The sequence below is a fragment of the Eretmochelys imbricata genome, chromosome 8 (genome assembly GCF_965152235.1).
Source record: "Eretmochelys imbricata isolate rEreImb1 chromosome 8, rEreImb1.hap1, whole genome shotgun sequence".
Lineage (NCBI taxonomy): Eukaryota > Metazoa > Chordata > Testudines > Cheloniidae > Eretmochelys > Eretmochelys imbricata.
Window position 1 is genome coordinate 87601221 of NC_135579.1, and position 13378 is coordinate 87614598.

Sequence of the window (13378 nt, forward strand, 5' to 3'; positions counted from 1 at the left end):
CTCATGAGAAGGGACCCTGAAGAAGGATGGGGAAGGTGGGGAGGTCAAAAATTTCAGGGTATAGCCCCGGGATACTATGTCCATCACCCAGCAGTCCAAAGTGACCCACGACCAGGCCGAATGGTGGGGACGAAGACCGTCGAGGAAAGAACAAGATGGATCCGGGGAATTGACTGGGGTGTCGCTCTCGAGCATACCTTCAAAATGAGCGCTTCTGGCCGCTGGGATGTTTTGCCGGGCTGGGCTATGTGGGTGAAGGAAAGGCAGTGACAACTGAAGCTCATATTTCTATCCCTTCTCCTTGCAGACCCCTAACAAGGCTGACAAGGCCTTGGTGGTGGGGGCAGCCGGAAGTGCTTCCATTCAGACTGCAGCATATACATGCCCAGCAAACGAAGGGTGGCCCAAGTCCTTTAACCCATGCAGCCTCACACCAGTCTGCTCCAAAAAGAGAGCATTCCCATTAAATAGGAGGTCCTGCATAGAGGTCTGCATATCTTGGGACAGGCTGGTGGTCTGAAGCCAGGAGCTGGGCCTCATGACCACTACCAACGCAACCACCCTAGCTGCTGAGTCCCACGTGATCTGGACGGAGCACCTAGTCACCATGGTGCCCTCCTCCACCAGGGTGCTGAATTCCTGGGCCAGACCCTGAGGGAGGGACTCCTTGAACTTACAAAGGTAAGGTCACATAAGATAAAATTGTACCTGCCCAAGAGGGCCTGATGGTTTGCCACCCAGAATTGCAGGCTGGCTGTTGAATAAGTTTTTCTCCCCAAAAGGTCCAGTCTTTTGGCCTCTTTGTTTTTGGGAGTTGAACTAGTGTGCTCCTGCTTGTCCTTTTTGTTGGCCGCAGAGACAACCAGCAAGCCCGGAGGTGGGTGGGTATAAAGGTTCTCGAACACCTTGGTTGGGATGAAGTATTTCTTTTTGGCCCTTTTGGAGGTGGGAGGGATGGACAACAGAGTTTGCCAGAGAGCCTTGGCAATTTTCAGGACCCCGTCATGCATCGGTAATGCAACACATGCTAGGATAGCGGCTGAGAGGACATTGAACAAGGTGTCCGCCTGCTCGGCCATCTCCTCCACCTCTAGGCCCAAGTTCTTGGCCACCCATCGAAGCAGGGCCTGGTGTTCTTTAAAATCATCAGGCGGGCTAGCCCAGGAGGGTCCCATGAGTGCCTCGTCTGACACTGACTGTACTGCCGGGGGAGGCATCAACCCCAGTGGGGGAGTTTTGGGGTGGACACTATCTCCTCTACCACGACCTCTGAGTGGGCCTCTTGCATCAAGCCCAATGCCGCCGGTAACGCCAGCTGTTGCTCTGAGGTGGCAGCAGATGAGCAATGCGAAGGGGACATCGTCATCACCGGCATGCCCATGCACTCCAATATGGCCACTGCACTGGCCGTGCTGCCAAGGCAGCGCTGTGGATGTTGGTGCATCCTCAGGTGCCCAATCACACCAATGGGGTCTTGGTAAGGGGCTGAACTGCCCTTCCGTGCCAGACGAATCCCCTTCCAGTGACCATGGCAGGACCATCAACCCCCGTGACTGCCTGCTGAGCATCGATGCTGGAGACCAGTGTTTGCTGTGGGAGGATCGGGGCTGGTATCGAGGGGACCAGTGGCAGGGCGGACTGGAATCACAACGGGGAGCGCTCCCACGGGGCAGGGGACCGAGATCTGCACCAAGACGACAACTGGTGGGAGAGTGAATGGAGCTGGTAGTACGGAGACTGGCACCTCCTCCTTGGCGATCCGCGTCAAGATTGTGGGGACTGCAATCGCAATGCTGGTGACTGAGGGTAAGCCCCAGAGGATCTGGGCTGCAACGTCGGAGATCTGCAGCACGAAGATGGAGAGCACTGTCTTGTCTCGGGGGATCAGTGGTGCTCCACTGCCCCCTGAGGGGTCTTAGCAGCTGGCTTGCCCTCATAGGGAGCCTTTGCTGTTTCCTGTGGCACATGAGCGGGGAGGCCTCTGCTCTCTCAGAACCAGGGGAGCTTGGGAAGGCATCGATACCACTAGAAGTTTGGGTCCCTACCACTCCCGGGAGTCGGTGGTGGATGCTTTAAGCAGCTAAGGGCCCCAACCGTGGAGGCACGTCCATGTGCCTCCAGAGTGGCAGGGAGGCCTGAACTAGGTCTTTTGCCTGATGCCCCATGGCCTTTCTTGTTCGGTGCCAGGAAGCAGTGCTTCTTCGTTTTCCTTCTGGGCACCGGTGACAGGGGTGCTGTGCACTAAGGCCAACATACTAGGCAAGTCTTGGTGGGATGGCTCAGAAGCTGGACGAATGGCAGCCTCCATGAGGAGAGCCCGCAAACGAATATCCCGCTCTTTCTGAGTCCTGGGTCTGAAATTTTTACAAACACAACACTTGTCCTTCACATGTGATTTCCCCCAAGCACTTGAGGCAGCTGCTGTGAGGGTCACTTACAGGCATAGGCCTGTTACAGTCTACGCAGGGCTTAAATCTCAGAGACCGGGGCATGCCCCGCCTGGAGCAAAGTCTCTTCTGGGACTTTAACTTCTAACTCCTAACCACACTTAACATCTACTTAACACTAACTACTATAAACAACTATTTACAAGGCCCTAAGGCTTGAAGTCAGAAGAGACGAAACTGCTAGCCCTTGATACGCACGGAAAGGAGCTCCAACTAACTACAATGGGCAGTAAGAAGGAACTGAGAGGGCATAGGGCCGGTGGTGCCTTATATACCGATGCATGAGCGCAGCACTCAAGGGGGCGCCACAGCCGGCCCTACAGATACCACTAAGGCAAAAATCTCCGACAGCCCCGCATGTGGGCACATGCACACCTAGAATGGAATCGACAAGAGCAAGAACTTGAAGAAGAAAAAGAAGATCTTGGGTGGACAATGTGGAATCCTAGGTGGATCAAAAGGATTATTTGTCCATAAAGAGATTAGCAGATGATTGTACAGAATGTCTACTATGGTTGCAAACCTCCAGTAACGGAGATGCCACATAAGAAGAAAGGAGAATGTATGTGTCACTCATTTTTTAAGTTTTACCTCGGACCATGCTGAGCTACAGGAGGGGGAATCCAGGTGGGAAAATGTGAAAATGTGAAACAAAACTCTGGGGTACATAAAGGGGCAGCCCCTGAAGAACAGGCAAAGAGTGAGGCAGAAACTGCTGGGGAGCAGTCTGAAGCCCACTCCTCAGAGGTAGGGGTGTCTGTGATTAGCTATGCTTGAGGTTAGCTATGCCTGCGTAAGCCTAAAAGTAAGACAGAGATGTGTTTAAATCTTTTATTGTGTTAAAAAACAATCCTTTTCTCTTGTTATGCTTTGTCCCTACTATTGAGATTAAACAATAGTTTTGGGTCACTCTATTCACCATGGGTCACAGCTCCTTTAGGGAAGACTTTCAGGTACCAGATGCAGTCAGGCTTGCTGAGGAATTACAGGTGGCACACAGGGTACAGTAGTCCTGGCCGTGGTCTAAGAGTGGGAAAACTGCGGGATTCCTCCCAGGCATAGGTAAAAGGTTGATTGCTGAAGGAGGAGCACTTGGAAAGACCAAGGAAAAGGTGCAGAGAGCTCTGAACTATGACTGCATCTTATTGAATAGTTGTTCATTAATAGGGATTTTACATTTTACTCTGAAACACCCAGTACTGGCCACTGTCAGAAACAGGATAAGGACTACGTAGGCCATTGGTCTAATCTGGTATGGCAATTCTCACATTCCTAAGTATGTGAAATGCATTGTTTGGTAAAAATAGAAGAATAGCTCAGCAAGGTTGGACATAATTTATCTCGAGATAAACTGGTAGGTTTCTACTGAATGTTTCTAAAAATGTATACAGAGCGTATTTGATCTTATGGCTGCCAATTTGGTTTTGACTTAGAACCTAGTCTAAACAGTAAGGTTAATTAGCTTCCTAGTAGAGTCCTGTTAGCAGAAATGACCTCCCTGTACATTAAGCAGTGGTGGCTGTTGTCTTGCTTGTTGGAAAAAGTGTGCGCCCCTTTAAGGGCTAGAGAGCTACAGACCAGGTTAGTGTAGGGACGCTGACCCAACCCCCAGGTGACCAGAAGAGAGGGGAGACTATATAGGTCCATACCTGGTTAGAAAAAGCCATCTTTCATCTGGAGCAGCACCCACCCTTCCTCCCGTGAAAGTGGTTAAATACTGGGTTTTGTCAGGATCCGCTGTGGGCACTGCACTAGTCGCTCCTTTCTCAGAGGACTGGGAAGGAATTTTTCTCTCACCTGAGTGGCCAAGGTGAAGCAGGGTTTTTTTCGCCTTCCCCACACAGGTTCAGGGGAACTTAGCTGGGGCAAACATGAAAGGGGAATTAGGCTATGATGTCACTACTCATTGTATAAACACGGGGCAGTGCACATACTCTGTAATGAAGGAATACAGTGATCAAATAAAATGGATTAGTAAAGGATTTAAAGAGATATTCTTTGAAAGAGCAGAAACAGGTGGACTCGGAGAGCTAAAGCCCCCCTCCTTGATAGCCCTCCCTTAACCTTCATACAAAGTGTGGGGGGGGGTGAGGTCCCAGCAGCAGGTTGCCTGGGTAAGGGGGAGGGCTGATAGAAGCCACCTAGGGATATAGTGAAATAATTATAGAATTACCTGCACTGTACACTTTTATCTGCCAGATACCCACAGACATTTAAGAATAAAGTTGCGGCCTAAATAAACCACATCCAGTGTTTCTTGTCCAAGCAGGAAATTCTTATTGCTAACTAACACAGCTTTGCAAATGGCTAGCTGTTCCTAGGATTGTTGGGCCTAGTAAAGCAGTGGGGGCAGAGGGTAGCTTCCCATCTCTGGAACACCATCATCACTCCTCATTGTCTCTCACACAGCCCCCACAACAGACTCATTCAAGTTTCTAGAGCCTTCAGTAACATTTATCTCTCAGAGCTGTTGCAGTATGAGAGAGATGGATTGGCCTGAGGTACAGAGGAGGAAACAGTCTCAAAGTCCCTGTTTCCATTCCTGTTTTCAGTTCCATTTTAGAGCTGTCAGCTGAAATTCTCTTTCCTGCACATACCATTCAATATCCCTGGATGAAACAATTGGGAATGAAACTCCACTCCTCTCACGGGAACATCTGCAACACATGCATTCATCATGCCCCAGCTGGAGTGGAGAGGCTGATTTTACAGACTTAACTCTTGGGGAGGTGTAAGGGGTGGCCATATAAAGACCATCTGATTGCATCTGAAAGACATTCTCTGAGAAGAGACTGACGTATCCGCAGGCACTGAGTAGATTAGTGCTGTGAGGATGTTTTTGACTGTGAGCACAAACAGATAGGGCCAGAATTTGGCTTAATGGGTATATTGTTTGAATTAGAAATGCGCATCCAGGATTTGTTTCTCTAGATGTTACACTATATAGTGTCTTTGTTCCACAACAACAAAGCGCAGAGTGAAATCATGAGGAGATTCAGGCTTCAGGTTGTACACGTAAGCCATGGATATGCCTTCTCCTGCATCAGGATGTATGAAGGACTCTCTGAGCATACTCAGTAATTTCCTATGAGACCATTAACAAGTGTCTGCCCACTAAATATGTCAATTGAGCTTGGTGGAATAAGAGGTTTTTTTCTTCAGAAGGAGCAGCAAGGAAGGCCTACTGAGGTATTCCAGTAGTAACTAAAGAGAGGGGATTTTCACCCGAACAAACAGCCTCTGGGGTAGTGCAACCCACAACGCTCGCCAAGCTTCCGTAGCCCACCTGTCATAGAAGTTAATTTCAGCCTAACTAAGCCCAGATGTATCAACATCCATTTTCCTTCCATCTGACAGGAAAACACAATAACTACCCTAGCATTCAAAAACCCATACAGTTTAAGAAAATGACAATTTATAATGTATGACCAAAAAAACAAATAAAGTGGACATTTCCACATATTAAAACAAGATTCAACAGAATTATGCAATGCTACTATAGAGCAATATTTCCTCATTTCAATATCATTGTGCAATAATGCAAAGTTTAAAATGTCTTGTTTTATTTCACACCACATTCTAAGACGGAGATCTCCATCTATTATTAAATGAAAATAATTCCTCTGTGTACACACACACACACACAATTATTCATTATATCTTACAAGAAAATAATTACATAATATAAATGTCCATACCCCAGGCAGTATCTGAAGTGAATTATTGTCCATCCACAATTCCTTTAGGTTTTGTATTTGTTCCAGAACCTCAGGCTAGAGAAAAAATAAATAGTGTAATCAACACACTCATTAATTCTGCATTTTTTTTCCAAATGGTTTCCCTGTCCTCCTTCCTTCTTTATAAATATATTAATCATCTACATCAGGCTTTCAGAAATAAAATTTAATTAAGCAGTACAGTTCTTTAATTTACATACATTATTGTTCTTTATCAAATGGTATAGGAAATCTCAGAAAGCTCTCTAGCAGAAATGGATGCAAAGACCTTAGAAAATCTTAATGCAATTAGAATATTATCAGCTGTCAAAATGTAATTTCTGAATAAAACAGAGAACAGAAGTTCTGTGGAGCTTCAAGATAGATGTGTTGACTTGAAAGACTAGTTCTTAGTTTGGAGCTTAGGTTAAATTTTGCTTTTGGCATAATATACAGTCTTAACAGTGAGGGCAGTATAACAGTGTACACTTTGCTGTGCTACTGGAGCATCTAATGCACTTCTGAATTACCTATATCTCCCAAATCCTCGTTCTCAGCAATGATTTTAAGAATCCACTTTTTCAAGACTAGAAGACTTTAGTGATAGCAAGACCCTCTCTCTGAGTATCATATGTCTCAGGCACACTTCAGCTTTTTAGTCAAATTACTGCTCGTGAAAAAAAATCAAGAAACAGCTTTATTAGCAGGCTTCAGATACTTGCATAATGTAAGATTGGGCAACATTTCATTCTTGAAACTGACTAACTTCATTGGCTTAATTTTTTTATTACACTTAAAACTAGACTGTTAAAATAGGAAATCTGTCATTTTGTAGTACTGATTTTTGTACATTTCTACAGTAAATTTTTGCTTTTTGCAAAAATTTTCCATCAGGAAAAATAAAAAAAAAATTTGTTTTGGGTCAGTTTATGATATTGGAATATTTTGTTTTGTTGAACTGACCTGAAATGCTTTACTGCATTGCCCTATCAGCGCACTGCCTTATGGAAGTTGTCATTCAGAGCCCAATTCTCCCCTATTAGCCAGTGTCAAAAGGCAGGGCTTCTCCCCAGCTTTCAAGGACATACTACTACCCCTGCAGTCTTCTTTTTAGGCAGGCTTTTATTGTCCATACTTAAGCAAGCAACCAAAATCAGTTCCTCAACTCACTCTTTGCTCTGTGAAAGAAAACAGAGTCTTCTCTCTTAGGCTGGTTGCAACAAATTAGAGACAGTTGTTTTTTTTTTAGCACTTGCAAGGGGAGAGTATACCGGACAGGGGCTCCCCCGTTCCAGGCAGGTCTCCCTTAGATAAACAATTAGGGCAAACATTTATACCTTTGTTACAGACAGTAATGATCAACAACCATGTCTTGTTTATACATACACCTTCCTTCTATCTTACTTTTCTCAGCAGTTCCTGCTATAGTCTGTGTTCCATTCTTATCTAACACAAGGTCAAAAAACAGTATCTCTTACAGTTCTTTCCCACTCGCTTCTCAGGCCCTGCTTTAAAGTCTGACGTTATCAGAGCTAGTGTTAGCCTACCTCTTGCTCTATTCCTAGAATTCCTAGAATATCTGCATTCAAATTCCCTTCATCCTTTCCTCTACTTCCACACTCCCCACTTTTGTACTTCTAGTACAATTTTTAGTTTTAAAATTTTATTTGTATTAAATTTTGTATTTTTGATTTTAGATTAAATGGTTTAGCCTTTGGGTTTTAGTTGAATGCAACGACAAAGCATGGTTAGTATGCACATAAAAAGTGCTGGTAGTATTACGTTTTTTACAACAACAATAACATAATTTTAAGCTAAACAACAGCAATAAAAGTATTAACATTCCTATTGTAATAATGTGATGGGGTTGCTATATAGCCTTAGTTACAAAACACAATACATTATACTTAGTACACAAAGTAGACACTCTATAGGCTGTATGAAAAGCACACTTTTCAATTTGATATATGTTTTGGAGCATATTATTTTTTTTTTTTGTAATTTAGAGATTTTTTGGACCTTTGGTAGGAGTGAAAGCAAATTTTGGAACCGGTTAGGTACTAAGGCAGTCCAATTAAAGGGTATTTGAAACCTAAGGGCTAATTGTAGAATTTTGTTTGCAGGCCAATAAATAATATTACTGCCTGCAGAAGTGGTGAGATTAAAATGTATGTTTTGCATAGTGGTGGCCTTAACATACACACAGCTGTCATTAGCGTGGAAAAGTAGGTGTCCTGTCAGGGCAGTTCCTTGTCCCGTACCCTTCCAACAAACGTTGTCATGAACAGTGACAACAACCAGGCTTCAGTTTACGTACACACTGAAGCTGGGTTGTTGTTTTTTTTAACATGATATACATATGATAGATACGTATGATATTATATCTGGTAGAAACTTTCTCCTTTTAAAACCTCCTCCTGTTCTGTGATTTATATAATTATGCAAAAGAGCACTCTTTCCATAGTAGTGAACTGTAATGTCACTAACGCTTCAGAATTAGTTTTAACATATTACGCATGCCAGTTAGAAATGGATGGTTTGTACTGCCAACAATATGTGCATGCAACAAAACATACAGACGTATAACTAGATTTCTGTAATAAGAATTTACCTGGATTTATGATTAATGACAATCTTTACTTCACATACAGTTTCTCAGAAATTATTTATATTAGAGGAAATGGGTCAAATCCTGTTCTATTATACCCTTGCAACTGAATGGATTTTTCGTATACCATGAGAACTTCAGATACAGGGTCCTGAGTTCACATTTACCCATTATATTAAGTGCATACATTTTTCACTCAACCAGAATTTTTCACCATTTTCATCCTAATAGGTCCATTTCTTATTTCTGAAATAAAGTACATCTCTTTCAGACAATAATGCTGGCATCTATTTTGCTGCACATTATCCAAATAAAGAAATATTTCCATGTATCTCTTTGGACTTCCTTTGCCTCTTTATTGAGATTGAGTACAATTTTCTAAAGCACCCAAGTAACTTCGGTGTCTAAGTCTCATTTTCAAAAATGACTTAGGCATTTAGGAGCCTCCGTGAAAGTCAATGGGACTTAGGCTCCTAAGTCACATAAGTGCTTTTGAAAAGTTTAGCCCTGCTAGTAAGAGTAGTATGCCACTTACTGCCAAATGTGGTGGTAGCTTTGGAAATACTAACACCTGTTCAAAAGTAACTACGATGGAATCACCAATTCATTTCACATATTGGTAGGCCTCCCATATCTATTAGTTGTTATTGATATTCACTTCCAACTTCGGCCTGATTTCAAACAACTTGCTGGAATTCAAAGGTCTTGTAATTCCATTACCAATCCTCTGAGCCATAGCAAGTTCATTATTTTACCAATAAATGTGCCCAGTGCCAAAACATCTTTTAAGTTAAAAATTTAATTCTCCATGTATAAAAGGTCTAACACACACACACAAACACACGCACACACACACACATATTCTACCAAAACATTTTTCCTTACCAGCTCAGAGAACTCATTATTGCCTAGGTCAAGCCTCTCCAGCTGCGTCAGTTTGTGCATTGACCTGTAACAGACAAGGAAAATATATAAGGTGAAAATTTTACCTTGAAATTTTAGGCCAAATTCTGCTCTGTTATACCAGATAAAGCCATGGGCTTCAATGGAATTACATCAGATTTACACGGATATAAGAGCAGAGTCTATACAATTTGTTTCAGATTTAAGGCATATTTGCTTAAGTTTCTGTAGCAAAAAATATTACTTCTAATACAAAGATAGCCACAAGGAAGCAAATTGAACTATTCTATAATTGTACTGATTTAACCTGAGTCACTCCAAGAATGAATTTGACTCAAGTATTTTAAAAAAAATATGAAGTCACATATATTTTCACAATTCTAATGAAAATTTTTATTTATACCACCCCCAAAAATGAATTAGGGGCTTTACAGAAAAAGTACAAACACATGGTCCTTGCCCCAAAGAGTTTGCAGTCTAATTTCAGACATGACATAATGACATTGAAATTCATCCGTGTGCAGAGGCGCAGCACAGAGTCTACGTAACCATTAATTCCCACTTAAACCCTATTTTGAGGGCTTATGCTAGCCTGAAGTAATGCACAGTCCTGAGACTAGTCCTCTGCTCATGGGCAATTCTGGCCCTGCATACATGTAACAAACAATAGGAGGAAATGAAGTGAGAAAAGAAAAGGAATATACAGTAATAACATAATTAGATTACTCTGTTATTGTACATTTACATTTGATTGATAATCTGAAAAAGACAGTTACCTTTTCCGTAACTGGTGTTTTTTGAGATGTGTTGCTCATGTCTATTCCACAATAGGTGTGCGTGCTTGCTACGTGCACCGGTGCCGGAAGTTTTTCCCCCTGGCAGTACCCGTATGGGAGTGCCCCCTCACAACCCTTGGAGCAGTCCCTGCCAGGCACGGTATAAGGGGCGCTGCACTCCCCCACACCCTCAGTTCCTTCTTGCCAGACAACTCCAACAGAGGGGAAGGAGCGTGGGGTGTGGAACAGCCATGAGCTACACATCTCGAAGAACACCAGTTACAGAAAAGGTAACTGTCTTTTCTTCTTCGAGTGATTGCTCATGCATATTCCACAATAGGTGATTCCAAGCTGTATCTGTTGGAGGTGAGTAGGAGTTCACAAGTTCTTGGGACGGAGTACAGCCCTATGGAACCCGGCATCATCCTTGGCCTGGGAGACGATCGCATAGTGCGAGGTGAACGTATGAACTGAAGACCACGTGGCAGCCCTACAAATGTCCTGGATGGGGACGTGGGTCACGAAGGCAGCCAACAAGGCCTGTGCCCGAGTCGAGTGTGCCCTCACAATGGGCGGCAGGGGAACCCCTGCCAGCTCATAACAGGAACGGATGCACGAAGTGATCCACTTAGAAAGCTGCTGAGTGTAAATCAGCTGACCCTTCACGCGCTCAGCAGAGGCGACGAACAGTTGCGAAGACTTTCTGAACGGCTCGGTCTGCTCGAGGTAGAAAGCCAGAGCTCACCTCACGTCAAGTGTGTGGAGATGGCGTTCCTCACTAGTCACGTGATGCTTGGGGCAGAGGACTGGCAGAAAAATGTCCTGACCCATGTGTTAGGTGGAGACCTCCTTCGGGAGGAACGCGGGGGATGGGCGGAGCTGGACCTTGTCCTTGGGAAAAACTGTATACGGCGGTTCGGAGGTTAGGGCCCTGAGCTCTGAGACCCACCTGGCCGACATGATAGCTACCAGGAAGGCCACCTTCCATGAGAGGTGAGACCAGGAACACGTGGCCAGTGGTTCAAACAGGGCCCTTGTGAGACGAGCCAGCACCAGGTTTAGGTTCCACTGTGGAACCAGCGTCTTGGAATATGGATAGAGACGGTCCAAACCTTTAAGGAACCGGCTGGTCATAGCATGGGAAAACACCGTGTGCCCTTGCACCGGGGGATGAAAGGCCGATATGGCCACCAAGTTTACCCTGACTGATGAGGACACCAGTCCCTGGGCCCTCAGGTGGAGGAGGTAATCAAGGATAAGCTGGATCGGGACGGCTGTCAGGGAAACACCCTGGCCTGCCGCCCACCTCGAAAACCAACACCACTTCACCACACAGGAGCGGTGAGTGGAGGGCCGTCTACTTTCGAGGAGGATGCACTGAACCTGTTCCGAGCATGTCCCTTCCTTGTCACTGAGTAGCCACGCCGTGAGATGAAGCATTGCTAGGTTGGGATGGAGGAGGCTGCCCTGGTCCTGAGAAAGGAGGTCCGGGCGGAGCAGAAACTGCCATGGCGGAGCTACCGTTAGCCCCAAGAGGGTCCCATACCAGTGCTGCCTGGGCCATGCTGGGGCAACGAGGAGGAACCTGGCTTTGTCCATCTTTATTTTCTCCAGGCCCTGCTGATAGACAGAATGGGGGAAAGGTGTAGAGAAGCCGGCCTGACCAGGACAGGATAAAGGCATTGGAGATAGCGCCCTGCCCCAGGCCCCCCCAGAGCAGAACTGGGGGCATCGCTGGTTCTGCCGAGTCGCAAATAGGTCCACCTGGGGAGTTCCCCACCTTTGGAAGAGCTGGTGAGCCTCTTCCGGGTGTAGAGACCACTTGTGCTGAGAGGAAAAATTCCTGCCCAAGCGATCTGCCCTCACATTCCGGACACCCGGCAGGTGGAAGGCTTTTAGGTAAATGTAGTGGGTTATACAGAAGTCCCATAGACTGAGGGCTTCGTGGCAGAGGGCAGAGGATCAGGCCCTGCCTTGCCTATTCATATAGAACATCGAGGCCGGGTTGTCCGTGAGGACCCTGACTACCTTGCCCTCCAGATGAGAGTGGAAGGCCATGCATGCCAGCCGTACCGCCCTGAGTTCCTTGATGTTTATATGAATGGGTAGGTCTTGTAGAGACCACAGGCATTGGGTCTGAAAGTTCCCCACATGGGCCCCCCCCAGGTCCAACGAGTCGGACACCAGCTCCAACGACGGGGCTCTGAACGGGACTCCTTGGAGCATGTTGTTTAGGGCAGACCACTACTGCAGGCGTTGTTTATCAACAGGCCCAGGGCAGTACATGTGGACAGGAGGAGTGCCACATGATCCCTCACCTGTGACCAGGAGGTGCCTTTGACTAGCCAGTTGTCCAGATATGGGAATATTTGGACCCCCTGGTGTCTGTGGTAGGCCGCTACCACCGCCATACACTTTGTAAAGACCCTGGGGGCAGTGGACAGACCAAAAGGTAGGATTGTGAATTGGTAGTGACTCTGTCCCACCACGAAACAGAGGAAGTGTCTGTGCCCCTCGAATATGTGGATGTGGAAGTATGCATCCTGTAGATCAAGGGCAGCGTACCAGTCCCCAGGATGCAGAGAGGGGACGATGGAGGCCAGGGAAACCTTGAGTTTCACCATCTAGTGGTTCAGGCCTCGCAGGTCCATGATGGGCCTGAGCCTCCCTTTGGCCTTCGGGATAAGGAAATACTGGGAGTAATACCCCTTGCCCAGGAACTCCTTGGGCACCGCCTCTACAGCTTCTAGGTCCAGGAGCCGCCCCACCTCCTGCTCGAGCAGAGCCTCGTGAGAGGTGTCCCCCAGGAGGGATGGGGGCGGAGGGCAGTTGGGCGGGGAGGAGGTAAACTGAAGGGTGTAACCTCAGGAGATGGTGTTGAGGACCCATTGGTCTGAGGTGAGCCGCGAGCATTCCGGGAGGAAAGCA

General features: G+C 46.0%; 1 protein-coding gene across 3 annotated transcripts in view; it reads right to left on the minus strand.

Annotated features, from left to right (window-relative positions):
- Nucleotides 1-13378, minus strand: part of LRRC7 (leucine rich repeat containing 7) — a 250821-nt gene that overhangs the window by 140931 nt on the left and 96512 nt on the right. For all 3 annotated transcript variants that reach the window (XM_077823907.1, XM_077823906.1, XM_077823904.1), the window contains exons 6-7: nt 9657-9720; nt 6146-6220 (exon numbers count right to left, since the gene is read on the minus strand). In XM_077823907.1, coding sequence (XP_077680033.1) covers nt 6146-6220; nt 9657-9720 — 139 coding nt within the window. The remainder of the gene's footprint in view (nt 1-6145; nt 6221-9656; nt 9721-13378) is intronic.